Source organism: Ascidia mentula, chromosome 7, assembly GCF_947561715.1.
Source record: "Ascidia mentula chromosome 7, kaAscMent1.1, whole genome shotgun sequence".
Classification (NCBI taxonomy): domain Eukaryota; kingdom Metazoa; phylum Chordata; class Ascidiacea; order Phlebobranchia; family Ascidiidae; genus Ascidia; species Ascidia mentula.
Genome location: NC_138572.1, coordinates 2,733,303 through 2,748,606, shown reverse-complemented (window position 1 = coordinate 2,748,606; position 15,304 = coordinate 2,733,303). Strand labels below are relative to the sequence as shown.

General features: G+C 40.9%; 1 protein-coding gene and 1 pseudogene across 1 annotated transcript; both read right to left on the bottom strand.

Annotated features, from left to right (window-relative positions):
• Positions 1–1,396: 1,396 nt before the first annotated feature.
• On the bottom strand, positions 1,397–5,627 carry LOC145908608 (uncharacterized). Its single transcript, XM_082995917.1, has 3 exons — positions 5,057–5,627; positions 4,237–4,727; positions 1,397–2,158 (listed from the first exon to the last, which is right to left on the bottom strand). Exons 1-3 carry the CDS (start codon positions 5,571–5,573, stop codon positions 1,652–1,654), a joined length of 1,515 nt encoding a protein of 504 aa, XP_082852043.1. The 5' UTR covers positions 5,574–5,627; the 3' UTR covers positions 1,397–1,651.
• A 4,502-nt stretch (positions 5,628–10,129) lies between these two features.
• Positions 10,130–13,784, bottom strand: LOC145908945 (uncharacterized; annotated as a pseudogene).
• Between the last annotated feature and the right edge of the window lie 1,520 nt (positions 13,785–15,304).

Sequence of the window (15,304 nt, the reverse complement as noted above, 5' to 3'; positions counted from 1 at the left end):
TGTTCAACGTTATGCATGCAATGTTTTCCACTGTGTTTATCTACCTTACGGGCAATTTTGCATTTTACTGAATGCTGCTGACAGTTTACCGGCATACATTTGCATTAATAAAGAAGAAACTGAGCCATAGAACGTTATGCAAGTAGTTCAAGTATTTAAAATCCTTGCTCTTGTGTGAACGAAAACGAAGGCACTCCACAGTCAAATATTACGATTTTTGTGTCAGATATGAAAGGAGAAAAAGGCAAATTTATTAAAAAGCGAGGTTAGAAATGCCCCTCTCTTCCCCCCAAAAAGCAGTACAAATATAAAAGAATTGCCCATTCTTCATAACCCGACCAACTTTGTAAATAATTTGTTACCACGATACCATTCAAAAACCGGAGTCCATCAAGGCCCCGCCTACCCTGCACCCCAATCGCGTGCCATTGGTCGTGGGACGATATTTTTATCGCGCCGCGCATGCGTCACACTCGCACCAGGTTGCCACTGATGACAGTGTACCGAGCTTATGGAATCCGACCCATGGGTCCGGGCCCGCTGACCCCTTATTATTATGTCTCTGTTATTAAAACCGTGCCGTTGCGGGGTGCAATTTACGCCGCGAGGGCTTAATGGTGACGACACAATCACAGCTGTGCCGGTCGCGCACGACTGCATACGATATGAACTTGGTGGCTTGGGCGTGGGTGGCAGTTGGGGGATCAACCGCTACGTTTGTTATTCCGCGTATACATTTCACAATTGAGCTGGAGTTTAGGACGAAATTCTAACCGCCTGTTACTGGGAGCGTTGTCTCCTACACTTTCTAAATTGTCGCATCCTTACCGGTGGTCAGTAAAGTGTTTTTTGATGAATTAGCAGCCAGTTCAAATGCAAACACATGAACAAGCACATGAATTAATAACTACCATGGTTTTGTCGGCGGCGACGTTATTTCACACCTTACAATATTAGTTAATGCGCAGTGGGTATTTGCTCTAATAAACAAACAGTTTGTGATGGACGCCAAGTTCAACAATTTAACAATACGGCAAATGTGTAAGACCGAGCACGGCAGCTGAAAAGTTAAAACAAGATCACGATTTAAAGTGAGAAAAACATGCGCAACATTGCGTCAGAACATAGCAATTGGAGCGTTCGTTTACTTTAAGTCTTAACCCACATTATCTTGAAATGTTATCAGATATTTTGAAGCTAATATCGTAAATTTCTTTCCTGCGCTGCCACAACAACCAAACAAAGCCTTTTGCGTTGGTTCACTTTTATGCTGATAACAAAAACGCGAAAAAAAAACAATAAATTTAAGTCGCTGAAAAAAATTATTGATTTGTTAGTAAATTTTCTGTGAATGTTAGTGAAATGCGTGGTAATTTAATGTCGGGTTTTTGAAAAACCAATCTATGTACACATTTGACTGCGCCAAAAATATCACAAAGTGTTCCCACGTTCAATTACCGATGGCTTCACAACAATTTAATTTATGATAAGCAATGTGGAGCCAATAATATGAATTGTGTATAAACTGCAGAATTTAATTTATGATACCCCTTTCATTTACATTTCCAAATAAGGCACAGTCTCAATTTGAACGATTTCAAACAAGCCAAAACGATACTTCGCAATAAAAAACGCAAATCGTGACTGATGATCACGTTTGGGACCAACGCATGTTGGGGACGCTCCGACAAAGCTGATTGGCCGAAAGTGGCACGTGATTCATTTCAGCGGGCTTACCCAATGTATCAGCAACTGGTGACGTATTTGAACAGTTCGTTGTAGGGTAAGGGGCCATCGACCCACCTGGGGGGTACATTTCGAACGGGGGCGAGGATCTCACGTATTGCTGCGGTTGATGTTGGGGCCCCCAGACCCTTCCGCCCTGGTTTTGTGCCACTCCGACCCCGTTGTCATTATGCTGCTGGTAAAGCCTGGGATCGAGCGCCTCCCCTTCCATATCCCAGTGGGGGATTTCCCCGTTGACATAGCCGCCGTTCGATGACGTCATCATGTCGATTTGTTCTCCGGAATGGTGGTTGGGGGGTGGGTGTCCGAGCGGGGGAAATCCCATCATGATTTCGCCTCCGCTCTTGTGGAGAAGTTGTTGCTTCAGAAGTTTTTTGAACTTGGAACGACGGTTTTGGAACCAGATTTTCACCTAAGCATTAAGTATCAATCATATAAAACCCTCAAATGAAAGACTCGAGACCATTGTCTCTGGAGTTCAACCAGTCAAAAGCCAAAGCCTGCAGCCATTTTGTATGCATGCACGAGAATATTATTCGCATCGGTTTAAATGTTTCAGGTGAAAATTACATAGATTTTGGGTACATTGATTAATGTAAATCCTGTATAAGTCAGTTGTAATTCTTACTCGCATGTTTACATTTTTCTGACTTGTGCTGATCCAAAAATTCTTGAGAGGACCAAAGGTTTTAAAGGTTTTTAGCCAATAAGTTTATTGTTTAACATATCTTGAAGCAGAAGACGATTGATCATCTTTTGGCATAATTTTGGGTTTTATAGGTTACCCAGTATTTTTATCAAGTCGCTTGTAGCTCAGTTTTTGTGTTGGTCAAGCGTATTTACGTGAAATTGGGTTTAAACGCCACACGCAGAGTGAGCGCAGCCAACTTGATAGATAATGGGCAACGACATTAACAAAAGCTGTGTTTTAAAATCTGTGCCAAAAAAGTAAAAATGTTTGTTTGAGGGAAAGACGAACTGAAAGTCACATAAAAAGAAAACCCTCGCGTTGCCGAAGAAAACAAGACTAGGTTAAGTCCGTGACTCTTCAAAAGCGTAGAAGGGAATGAGGGAGCGGGGAAGGATTGATAAATTATTTACTCAAGCCAGGTTGAAAGAAACAATCAACTTGTCCTAAAACGCCTCATCCATTTCGTTACTTTGCCGCAAACGGTTCAGGTTTCATGGGAAAATTGCACACAAAGATTAAATATTGAATTCATTAAAAGCGGAGATAAGTGCGATATTAAAAAAACTTTTCTTTATGAGACTCGAGCGACCGTTTCTTCGGTAAAGGAGACCACAAAATTTAACCGAAGATGTTACGTATTTTGGGCAACATGAAAAATATGTGTAAAATACTCAAGTTTATGCACAAACATTTCATAATTAATTTCCATTTAGATTTTTTTAGGTTGTTCTATTTCATTTGAAATGCACGAATTCTATTTTAACAGAGTACCTTAACTTACAAAAAAGATATTGTAGCGTACTTTTGGAAAATAATTAACTTAGCACAAAAAGTGCCTCAAAGTACTGTTAAAATAAAAAAAAATCTGGAACTTCCGATGTAGTTTTCTTCATTATAAAAAATGACAGCATTTGTAAACCAAATTTGAGAAAATTTGAGAAGGGCCCACTTGCACAAGTCGAAAGACCCTCATCTTTTCTTAATGGCTCCATAATCGGCCATTGTGAGTGTCTGTGCCAAATAGGCGCGTTTTAGGCAAATCGTCTTAATAGGGAAAGAAATTGACGCAATTGTCTTCCCTCCTCAAGAAACCAATTACTTACTGATTATGTTGTTTAGAGCGCCCTATATACTCGGTCCCCCTGCCTCATAAAAGACCTTGCGCAAACACTGACAGGTTATAGCGATTGGAAAGTCACAGAAAATTGGCAAAGCGAGCTGATGTTATCCCACGAATTTTTAAGCAATACAGAACATGGAAAATAACAGTGAAATTATTGGAAAACTCTGTTCAAGAGTTTTGATGTTTCAGGTGTGAGGTATGTTGTATTAAAATTATTTAGGAAGAAAGCACGATTAAGGTTGTCTCCATCAAGTACAATTAATAACTCGAATTAAGTTTGGTGCGTAATTGTTTGTAAAACATTCATATTTTACGCGAATATTTTCGTAGTTTTTGCCACAGACTGGAGAAAAACAGTAAGCGTGTTGTTCCAACACAGGTAAGATCTATCTTTGTGTCAAAACCTACACCCGATAATTACCAACCAATATAAAGCTTAGAATGTGGCAATTACAGGCGAGTGCCAATGCTTGGTTTCAAATTCGTGGCAAGGAACCTAGGAGAATCCGGACCCAATTGTAATTGGCTTTGTACCCGACTTGGCCCGCACACCTGTGTTTTGCCTTCGTGTAGCAAAGCACGCCGAAATGACACCCTACGATTCCTGCCGTCGTAATCCAGCAGGCTTAGGTCCGGAACGTGATTTGGATTCATAATTTTAACATACGAGCCCCACCTGTGTCTGTGTAACTCCTAGGGATGCCGCAAGTTCGGCCCGTTCCGGTAGTGCAAGGTATTGAGTTCGTTGGAATCTCCGCACCAACTGCTGCAACTGATAACTGGTGTAGATTGTGCGGGGTTTTCGGTTTTTCTTTCCCTTGCTGCTTGAAACCTGCGGCGCGTGTACGGCCCTTTCCCCGGTCCCGCCATTTTGTTCTTTCGAAGCCTGCTGTTGTTGTTGCGGGTTTTGACCTTGATCACTTCCTGGAGTTAACTCTGTCTCACTTGTTGATTCCGCTTCATCGTAGAGCGCTTCAGTGAGTTGTTCGTGGGTGTTTTCGGATTCGATTTCCGAAGAAAAGTAGGTCTTTTCGGTGTTGACTGAGGTTGGTTGGGGTTGATAAGATGAGTATCGATTTTGGGGGAACATGCCACCGTAGTTTGGACCCATCATGCTTCGGTTTGACGCCGCGTACTGTTGGCCCATGTTCGTAAAGTTGGATGCACCTGCATACACACCGAAACACAATTAATTTACGTTGATGATTTTCGAAGTTTGAATCGCTTGTATAAATTTTCTGTAAAAATTGCAAATGTAAAGTTTTCTTTGTTTGAGTGTATATAAGAAATGCGGTTACTTTTGGGCAGTTAAAGCAATGGCAAGTTGCATTTAGGAGTTTCTTAAAGCAAAATTTCATGTTGCATTATACTTAGAAAAATGATTTACATTAAATTTATAACGTGAAAAAAATGTCTTTATTTGCGGCTAAAGTTATATTAAGTTAGAAACAATGAACCTAACTGACGCTGAATGGGGTGATTGGAATAATATTTACCGGGATAGAATCCGTATCGATTCTGGAAGTTATTCATCGATTCTCCCGGCGATTGAAACGAAAGCGACTGTGATTCAAAGGAGTAACGTGGAAGGGTTGATCTAACGGGCATTGTGGAATCGCAGAAATCCGGACCATTTGGCGTACGTTGGATCGCTGTCAGCCCAACCCCTGAAGATGGACTGCGACTAGAGTCATACGCATCCTCCCGCTTTGGATAATTTGGATACGCAAGAGACGATTGCACGAATCCGCCGCTGCCGTAAGACATTGTGTTGGTTTCAACAAGTGAATCCTTTGGAAAGGTGTTGTCTATTTGGTGCGAGAGAGTTCCTTCGTAATGTGCGGCCACATTTGTCGTTTGATACGAAATATCCGGGTCTGCTGGCTCCTGTTTGACGTCATTCCAGAACAAAGCGCCTGATGTTGACTGCGGGGATGGGGAGACCGGGGAGGTCCGGGTTTCGATGCTCTCCTGCTGATGCAGAGCGGAGGAGGGAGCGGTTGCCGTTGCCATAACGCGATCGCAATAATAATCGAATCAAATGTATTTGCGGCTGAATATCGGTACGTTCTTTTAAAAATTTCAAGTTATTATGAGTTATCTATGATAATAATTTGGTAACTAAACAATGTTTTTCTATACAAAATACAATGACACATCAAATGCTGTCAAGCAGTCTTCTCTCCGGCAATACTCTCACTAAATTATCCAATGATATCACGATTGTGCTTTCTTGCCTTTCAGTAAAAAATCCCAAATCTGTTTCCAACATAGTTACTAAACTATTGTGTACAACAATTCCACTGCTGTTTAAAAACTGATCCTAATTAAAATATACTAATATCTACGAAGAAAATGTCGTTTACTGCACCTCAAAGAGTGTATATTGCGATCATGATTTTAGTAACTTTACTTAATTGCTTTCGTCATTGGATCTGCAATAGGTTTTGCTCAAATGTTACATAAATCTCAGTATAGAAACCACGTGTCTAAACCGAGAAAAACCTGAACTCAGGGTTATCCAAACTACGAATGTAAACTGATCTCTTATTAATAACCTCATCAAGCCAATGTCCCAATTACTGCACTGCAACTCCTATGCATTTAACCCCCACTCTCCAATCGCCGTTTGTCGATTTTACAGGGCGAGCGTTTCTAAATTGACTGGCTGACGGTCGCGTCCATAAGCGAACGTCGCGCGGCGGCGTTTTTTCGCGTCGCAAACCCCCCTGTCCTGCGCACCGATTTAGTTTCTCGCGTTTCGCTGCGCTTTAGGTCAAATCCGCCGGTGCGCGATTCTAGTCTTACATCTTCGTCCTCGCAAGACCTCCTGGCTTGCCAAAGGCGGCGTCGACCGCCGTAAAACGACACTGCGCTGCTCCGCTTTCGCTACTGCCCGGCGTTGGATTAAAGTTAATCCGCGGGACCTCTGAATATCAAGTTGCGTTACACGCGATACTAAACAGAACTATTTGTTTTCGATTTGTCGTGCTGTGTTCATACTGCAGTTCCGTATTTCTGGCCGTTCTTACGCTTTATACACGTTTGCGCCTGTTATATCCGGTAAAACTTGGTTTAAAGGCAATAGATTTCGTCACTTAGGCGCTTTATATAGGCATCAGCAGTACTTCGATATTTCGAAATGCTGTAAAAAAACACAAAACAAGACATGGGAACTTCTGAAGCATTGTAGCTGCACTGGAAATAAGAGTCTGATGTGTCAATTTTGATCATTACAATCAGCAATATTGCACCGGCATCATGTATAACCGCGACTAATTTGTTAATAGATTAGCGTTTAAAGCACTAATAAACTTTTTTGTGTGTGAACACAAAAAGAAAACCAAGAAAAGTTTTTGCCATGAAAATTCGTTTTTTTCTGTGTAAGTCGCTTTTTTGGTGTTTTCGCGTAATGGTTACTGTGCAGCGAGTCCATTTTAGGTTTAATTTCACATTAAATTATATCAGCTCCAATTTAAAACTGATAAACCAAAATATTGTAACAGATCGCCTCCAAATAGGCGTCCATTTTACAGTTTCCGACTTGCCGCAATACAGGAGTGTTGGTGGATAATTTAGGGCGCAATAAAACGCCTCGATTTAATAATTAATAAAGGAATCGCTATAAAATATTCTGGACTTAATCAGCTCGCTCCCTCGCCAAAAGTCACAAACGTTGGAAACGAAAGTGTTCATTTTTTTGTTTTGCTCTTGATTCTTTTGTTATTTTCTTGGTTTATGTTATACTTTCAATGCTTTGTCACATAAAAGCGATATCGTGGAAAAATAAAAGGATTTTCTCCAATGTTTGTGGGTTAATTTGTAATAAACCAGATTTTTCCTTGCAATCGACGATTTGTAACAGCAGCTCTTCTATCATTACAAACACGGCTTTAAGTTACTAAAATACAAAAGTTAATAACAGATTACAAAGATTTGCGAAACCCCAAGAAGTCAATGGAGTGTTTGTTGTCACTGGAAATATGCAAGCCCAAGCCCGCGACACAAATCAAAACATTTTTAAAGATTTTTTGGAACAATACAGCATGGTGTTATTCCGTATACCTGTAACGGCTTTTTCGGAATTTCGACTCTCCGCTTTCCGACCTTAAGACGTGCACAGAACGGCATAAAATGGCGAAGGGCAAACACACGTTCCCTCACCGTGACGTCAGAAAGGCTGTGGAACGTAACAGCTCTCGCGCCCACGAAAAACTTGCATTACTCATGCATGCGGGAAAACGCCTCACCATAAACTGTATAGTCATGGGAAAGTATTGGATAACTACAGTTGCAAATTAAACTTTAATGCGCCGGGTTTTCTCTGTGGTCCAACAAGTGCCCCTGTGTCGTATGCGAGTATTGAACGATTAGCTTGTGTGCACATATAAGATGACGTCCGACGGACTGGACTTCGTTGCGTTTTTTTGGCTTTATGTTTGTGAACGATTGATTTACTTTCGCCGATTACAAATTTTTCAGACTAATGCAATTGCGCAAAGAAAATGGCTGGCTTGAAGTAATACTTTTATATTAGCAATTTTGAACCCTTTTCCAACGCAAGTTTACATGAAACAGGGGCAAATTCTTTGTATTAAATTATCAGAAAACTGTGAAAGTTTGAACGATCCTATTTCACCTATCACGTTTATCAAAAAACTCTCAGTATTTGTAGAACTATTTCATTCACCTTAAAAACAATTAACACATCAGTTTTAAACGATGCTTGCCGAAGTTATTGGTAAGAAACGTTGGCGAAAGGAAAAGCATGTGTTTTACGTGTATGTGACCCGCAAGCTTTGAATCGCGTAGGTGTCAATGGCCGCGTACAAATTCCTTCACTTTAAATATTTGCCACGACATTTCTTTTAAACTCGCAAACTTAACTGTCACGTCGAAAGATCCAAAAGGACGACATCAAAGCAATGTCCGGGTAACGAGCCAATCGCCATAAGACCCAAAACCAATAGCCTAATTTGAGCACGCGAGTGAAATCAAAACAAGTAAAATTGGCAACATTATTTCGGATCGGGGCGTAGACGCCTTGCATCATAACAGGTAAAGAATTATGGCCCTTGAAGACGCAAACGCAACGCCGTTATAGCGTGTTTTTCTACAGCGGCACTTGTCCCTTTGATGTGCCAAGACCTTGTAGTTCGAGTTACGTTAAAGAGGCGGATGGCGTTATAGATCTGTGCCGATGGAACTTGATATCGCTTAGATTAAAGCGACGTTACTATTTGCAGCTGTAAGGCGACTCCAAGTTTATAGGTGCTCTTTAACTACCTTCGCACTGTTTTCCTTCCATCTGTCCTACCCTGACTACTGCACTACTTGGAAACATCGAGTTGAAAATGGCGCTGATTGAATTCAGAGAAGAACATTAAATAACGAAAATAATTTGCATGTATCTAACTTTTCACATGGAAAATTCATGTATGGAATTTGTGTCATGTGGAAGAAATTTTCACGATGTTGGAGACACATTTGGCAAATAGGTATCAATGTAGCTAAGAAAAACAAAAAATCCTGTTCTAATTTATTTACTTTTCTATTTCTATTTTAAGTTCAACACAGCGATCTAGCAGACCGCGCTAGATGCCTTTAGGCGAAATATATTTTTATAAACATCAACTAACTGACCTGTTGTCTGCAAGATCGCTGTGTTGAATTAAAGGAGAAATACATACCGTGATACGGTGCGCGATCGACCTTGGTTCCAACTGATCCAAATTAGTTTTTTTTTTACAATTAGTTCCTTTTTACTAAGTTATTTCCGTTTAAGAGTTATTGTTGCCCGAACAAAAGAATTCCAAATATACTACACTGTAAATATTATTGAATAAATATTTAAAACTTCGAAGTTCAAAATAATGAATAAATAAAATAGTGACCTCCAAGGGGGCATTACGTCACTGAGTCAATTTTTGGTGACCGAAGCGTCATTGCCTCAGGCCAATATCTCCTGTGACACGCATGGAAGAAAATCATGTAGACATTGGGGAAATACCTAAATGATCAAAACAAATCCAAAGTGTCTTCGTTTGTTCTTTGAAGTGGTTTTTGATATTGTTGTCAGAGCCTATCAACAATCTGCGTGTATAGGGTTTACTTTATACTAAAAGCTTGGCTTAAAATCAAATATATGATATCTTTATATAAAAGCTAAAATCTATCAGAATTCGTACAAGCACAAACAAGTGTGCACTAAGCATTTTAATGTTGGCAATTGAAAAGGAAATGTACATTATGAATAACAACTAAACATGTAGTAACTGCATCATATACAACGCTGTCAAGGTGTCATCTGTCTTGACAGAATTGGCTTCATACCTGTTACGTTTATTATGCCACTCTGGTCAATAGAAGAAGTAGAATTAAAACGATCGTTAAAAACGCCTTCAAATAAAAGTAAACGCATATTTTTATTAAAAGAGGTAAGCGGATAAAAACAAATATGTATAAATTACATAAAACTTTGGAATTATTACACACGCATGTACAAAGGGACTCCATGTAATTTTTCACTTTTGAGCAATATGTTGCAGGGCTGAGACCACATTGATTTATCACAATGGCGTGGAAATCAACATTGGATTGTCCAACGCAACCCTCCCAGTACGACTGGAATGTCGGTCTTGTACCACGTGTTCAATCCGCGAAGGTCTTTGGATGGGAAAGGACTTCTTGCGGTTTCTTCGGTCATCAAATTCGTTACCCATGAGGAGAGTCCTTGGTACGTAGGACAGCTTTCTGGGGGTGCCGTTCGGGGTATTCCCCACGTCCTGTTGCTGATGGAGGTCGGAGAAATACACAAAGCTCGGCAAATGAGGACTGTGTTGCCAGCTGACGTCATGCACAGCCGCCGCGCTCGTGACGTCAATGTTACGCGAGGCTCTGTTCCTGGGCTTCGGTTTCGGCGCGCGTAAAGCGCTTGAATTAGAAGGCGTCTCAACTTCAAGGTTCCTTGCGTGACTTTTTTCCGGGGACGGACGCCCGGATTTGGGCCGATCCTGTTTCTTCGTCGCGTCACCGATTCTCCGGTCACGTGAACGGTGACCGCTCGGACGTGACGCTTCCTTCTCACGCGCCACTGGAGTTGAGTGCGCCAGATTGCCTGTGCTCTGTGATCTGAGGTCGTCCACGTGTTGAGGTTCGTTGGAGGTGGGGGAGGCGTTCGTCGCATTGTAAATCTCCGAGTGTGAATTGGACCGCACTGAGTTTTCAAGACTAACTTATCAGTTTAAGCCTATTTGCACTATAGGTAAAAAAGATAGGAGTTAAAATATCATCCGACCTGAATTCTCAATGGTGACGTGCTTTTTTCTTTGGTGGTTTTTCGCAGACTTGGCAACTTTTCCGGGTTTGTGACTGAGTCCACTCGAGGACGTTGTGCCGCTGTCTGTGCGCTAAAAGTATAAACAGTTACATCATAGGAGACCAAGTAAAAAACCTGATAACCTCGATTCTAATTCCAGTGTGGTAGCAGAAACAATTATATCATATAAATTTTTTTTTTTATCGCAAACAATTAAATCACATCAAATAAAAAAGTATATAATTACGCCACTTTTAGCACGTACCAAGTTGTCTCGTCAAGGAAATCGTCCAATACTCTCAATAAACTTGCAAACTGACCTTAGTCGAAATATCTTTTCCATGGAGCATGTCATCTCTAGACGATTTTTGATGTAATCGATGCTGGGTATTGGGCGTCCCTCCTCGCTTCTCTCTAGCGCCATCTACCTGATGGTGGTGGTGGCCAGCCAAACGTGGCTCATGTGCCCATCGTTGCTGGTCAGTACTTGGCTTTGGTGTTTTATTCACCTATTGCAAATTGTCAAGTATCATTAGTGTACATCATATGTATGATATCGTTAAGATAACATTGATTTATCAGACAACATGGGTTTTTACCCAGTGGGGATTCCCAGTGACGTGGAATTCTCCGAAATCTTCATCTGTTTCACCAATGCTCATCTCGTCATCAGCTTCCACTACGTGCGAAAAGCGGTTACGGAATCCGTGACGTCTACCCTGGTGATCTAAGGAAATTATTGGTTCGTAAATTAAAATATTGCCGTGAAAACTGCTACAGGTTGACAAAGTACTAAGTACTGTAGTTGCAACAAAGTACAACAAAATAGGTAAATATATTAAAAACATTATACGTTGCTTTGTATTTAATATTACTGCAAACTATGTCCAAGAAATATTGTGATTTATTTATCAATAAAAATAACTTGAGTTACATTTTACAATGAAGTTAGCTGGAAATTTGGGCATACCTGTAACAACTCGTAATATTTGATCGCAGAGGATGTTGACCTCTTTGTCGGAAGGCTTGGCGCACATACTTGCTGACAATACCTGATTGAAATTGGTGTTGCCGTGCACCAATGAAACATTTAACCTGAATAAAAACACAAGTAGGTTTATTCACTCTTAGAAATATCTAGACGCGACATAAGTGTGAAGTGGTTCTCAAACACAATGACGAAGTTACAGAAATGACATACTTGTTCAGTACGCCAAGCTGATTAAACAGATCTTTGTTCATCGGGACTGAGTCAGCCGAGCGGTGCTCCGCAACGACATCTCGTGTCGAATGTAAAACCCGCAAAAAGCTTCGAGCGTTTTCCGCAACTCCCCTGCAGCGCTGCAAATGGTCGTGAAAAGGTGTTCTTGCGGTTTTCTTAAGCAGCGATTCGCGTTTGCGGAGCGCAGTAGCTATCTGTTAATTAGGAAAAAAGATAATTGTAAGCAATGAAGCTGTAAACCACTACATACTGTAAAACGCCTGGTATTGGCGTGGCAAGATTTCTGTACAATTTTAGAAATATATTTACACAGGGAAGAGCTACGCGACAGCGGTAGTTAGCCTTGGAAAGTGTCTATTGCATAGTTGTGTGTCCGGAATCACAAGACGGGTATAGATGTATTGTATAATATGTTTTTTTTTATCATGGGACCACTGCTACATATTTTAACCTTCTTATGATGCTTTTACATATATATAGAAGCTCAAACAAACCCGAAACAATATTTCGTTTGTTGCCTGGTGAATCATCTCGTCCGTTCGCTTCATTGCTGCAACTACCTCGCTTTCCTGTCGTGCGACATCGTTCAACAAATCTCGCAGTTCTGACTCTGTGCGCCCATATAAGTTAGTTAGTATTTGACAAGAAATTTGTCGCCACAAAGTTACAATAAAAGTGAGTGCATGAACCGTTTTCCACCATAAAATAATATTATGGGATAAATGAATGAAACCCAAGGATCTTCACCCAAATTTAATTTAATGAACCCAAGATATTCAAGACTATATTAAAACTTTCCAATGCGAATTGTGATGTAAAATTTTAGTTCTTTAGGCTTGAGAAAAAATGAAATGAATGGCCGTAACCGACCTTTGTTAGACTTACGCTGATTCAAACTATTCGACATTATAATAATTATAACAGTTTCTGTGATCTGCATTCAGATGGCGACTGTTTCGACCGATAAGGTCTCATTAGTGCAGCTTGGTGTGGTCGGCAAAGTCGTCTGAAATTCACACAAAGCTGCACTGATGAGACCTTATAGGTCGAAACAGTCTGTCTGCAACTCTTATAATACTGGACACATTGACATATAACCAATGCACCTTTGGAGTCGATCATTTTCTGGCATCCGGCGAGCGCGTTCTGTATCTGCGGTGTGTACTTCTTCACTCTGTGAACTCTCCTATCCCGCTTTCGTCTGGCTTCGCATCTATCGCAACTCATATCGTCGCACAACTCGCAAACAAACGCACCTTCGTCTGAGAACAAACAAAGCACTTTTGCCCCCTCGGTATACAATAGTAGGGCGAACATACAGACCCGATAATAATTTGCACGTTTTGTGTTAGTTGCAATGTTTCGTGTGGAATTTTAAACCGGCAATTAACGTCCACACATTTGTTGTAACGATAAAACATCTTACACGTCATTGAATCGTGACGTCAGTACGGGATAATTCACCTTCGTTACTTCGCGCGGCTTGGAGTTTCGATTCCGCTTCAAAAAACTTCAAAATCTCGCCGAGATCCTTCACCTCGTGGTCACGTGACCTGGAGTCGGTATCGTTGAGAAACACGTGACTGTGGTGTTGCGTGCATTCCTCGCACATGAGTTTGGCGCATTGCACGCAGAACTTGGCCGCCTCGTCGTCTCGCCTTGTCTCGCATACACCACAGAACATTGCGGATGAGAAAGAATACAGTTTTTCGAGTACCCTAGTGTATATTGAAATAATTATCTGAGTTATTGTGCCATTCACTATCTGTGAAACGTAAATACATGCAGTATGTCTATGCAACGCAGCTATGTTTCATGCAATCGCATGATTGGCAGCATCGCCTCACTGCGAAAGGCATTACTTGGCCTTGATGGTCGCGAGTTCAAACCTCACTGGGAGCTTGATATTTTCAGATTTTCAGATCTTGCTCCTGTCGGAAAAAAGTGGCTGATCCAGCTAAGCTGCAATGTCTGAGCTACGAAGCCTTAAACCTAATGTATTTCTTTGTAAGGTTCTTAATAACAATCACACAGACAGCTCAGTGGATGTTTTGTATAGAAAAAATAACACGGCTGAAACGTCATCGTAAGTTTCTGCGACTGCCATGCGTGTCAAACAGAAACAATCGGATAAGTTAACGCAAAAGTCGGACGTCGGATGAGCACGCATGTATAGGTTAAAAGGGTAAAACCGCAGAAAAATGGCCTGTCTATAAAAAACATGTATTGCGTTTTGCCTTCGTTTTTATCATATTTTCATTAACAATAAAAAGTTGCGTTTGAATGACAAGTCAGTATTACAGCCGAACACCAACCCACTTTTCAAAAGGAAGTTTCGCACGTTTTTCTCGACTTCATCTCAACGAATTAGCTTTGGTCCTAAATAATCGCACCCCAAATTCCAACATATCGTTACCGCAAAAACAAATTTCGCTAATTAGATATCAGTGTCAAACCGTAGGTAAACCACAGTTACAAGCTGCACACTTCCAACAGTACACAAAAGCAGACACCTCGCCGACGCTTCTGTCGTTGAAATACCTCCAAGATCCTGTCCGATATAAAACCAACTTGTTTGCTGCTCAATATTGACGCCCAGGAAGGCAGAAAAGGCCGGATTTGTTCTGGCCCTCAGTGTGACTTTCATTGTCTGAATTCGTTTGATTTTGCCGTCAATGTGCCCAGTTCTGGGGCCCGCGACAATATAATCCCCCCACTTAAAGCAAAGATTTGCTTTACCAAGATGCAGTAGCTCAATGGAGGTTACCAGGCGGATGTAGGACGCGGGTGGTGGAACTTTGACGATGATTTACGCGAAGAAACCGTGCCAAAAAACAACTGCTTCCCAGATATTTGCGATTTTTTTGTTACCCAACAGTTTTTAAACACTGTACATGGTCTGTTCTTTGATACATTTTGTACTTGATAATTTCGTTTGTCATGTAGATGTGAGTGTCATGACCAGCTGATACACGTATTCACTGTTAATGTATCGATGCTTACATTCCTGTAGAAATTTAAGATAAGTTTGTAACGTATTTAGTTCACAAGCAGATGGACACATAACAATCCCATTTCGATTCGAAGTCTTTTCCAGTAAGGCCAAGGCGTTTTGTGGCTTGTTGTAGTTTAAAAAGTTGAAATAAACTCCTCTTTTAACTATTTCCTAAAATTAAACAAAACCGTTGTCCCATAACACCGGTC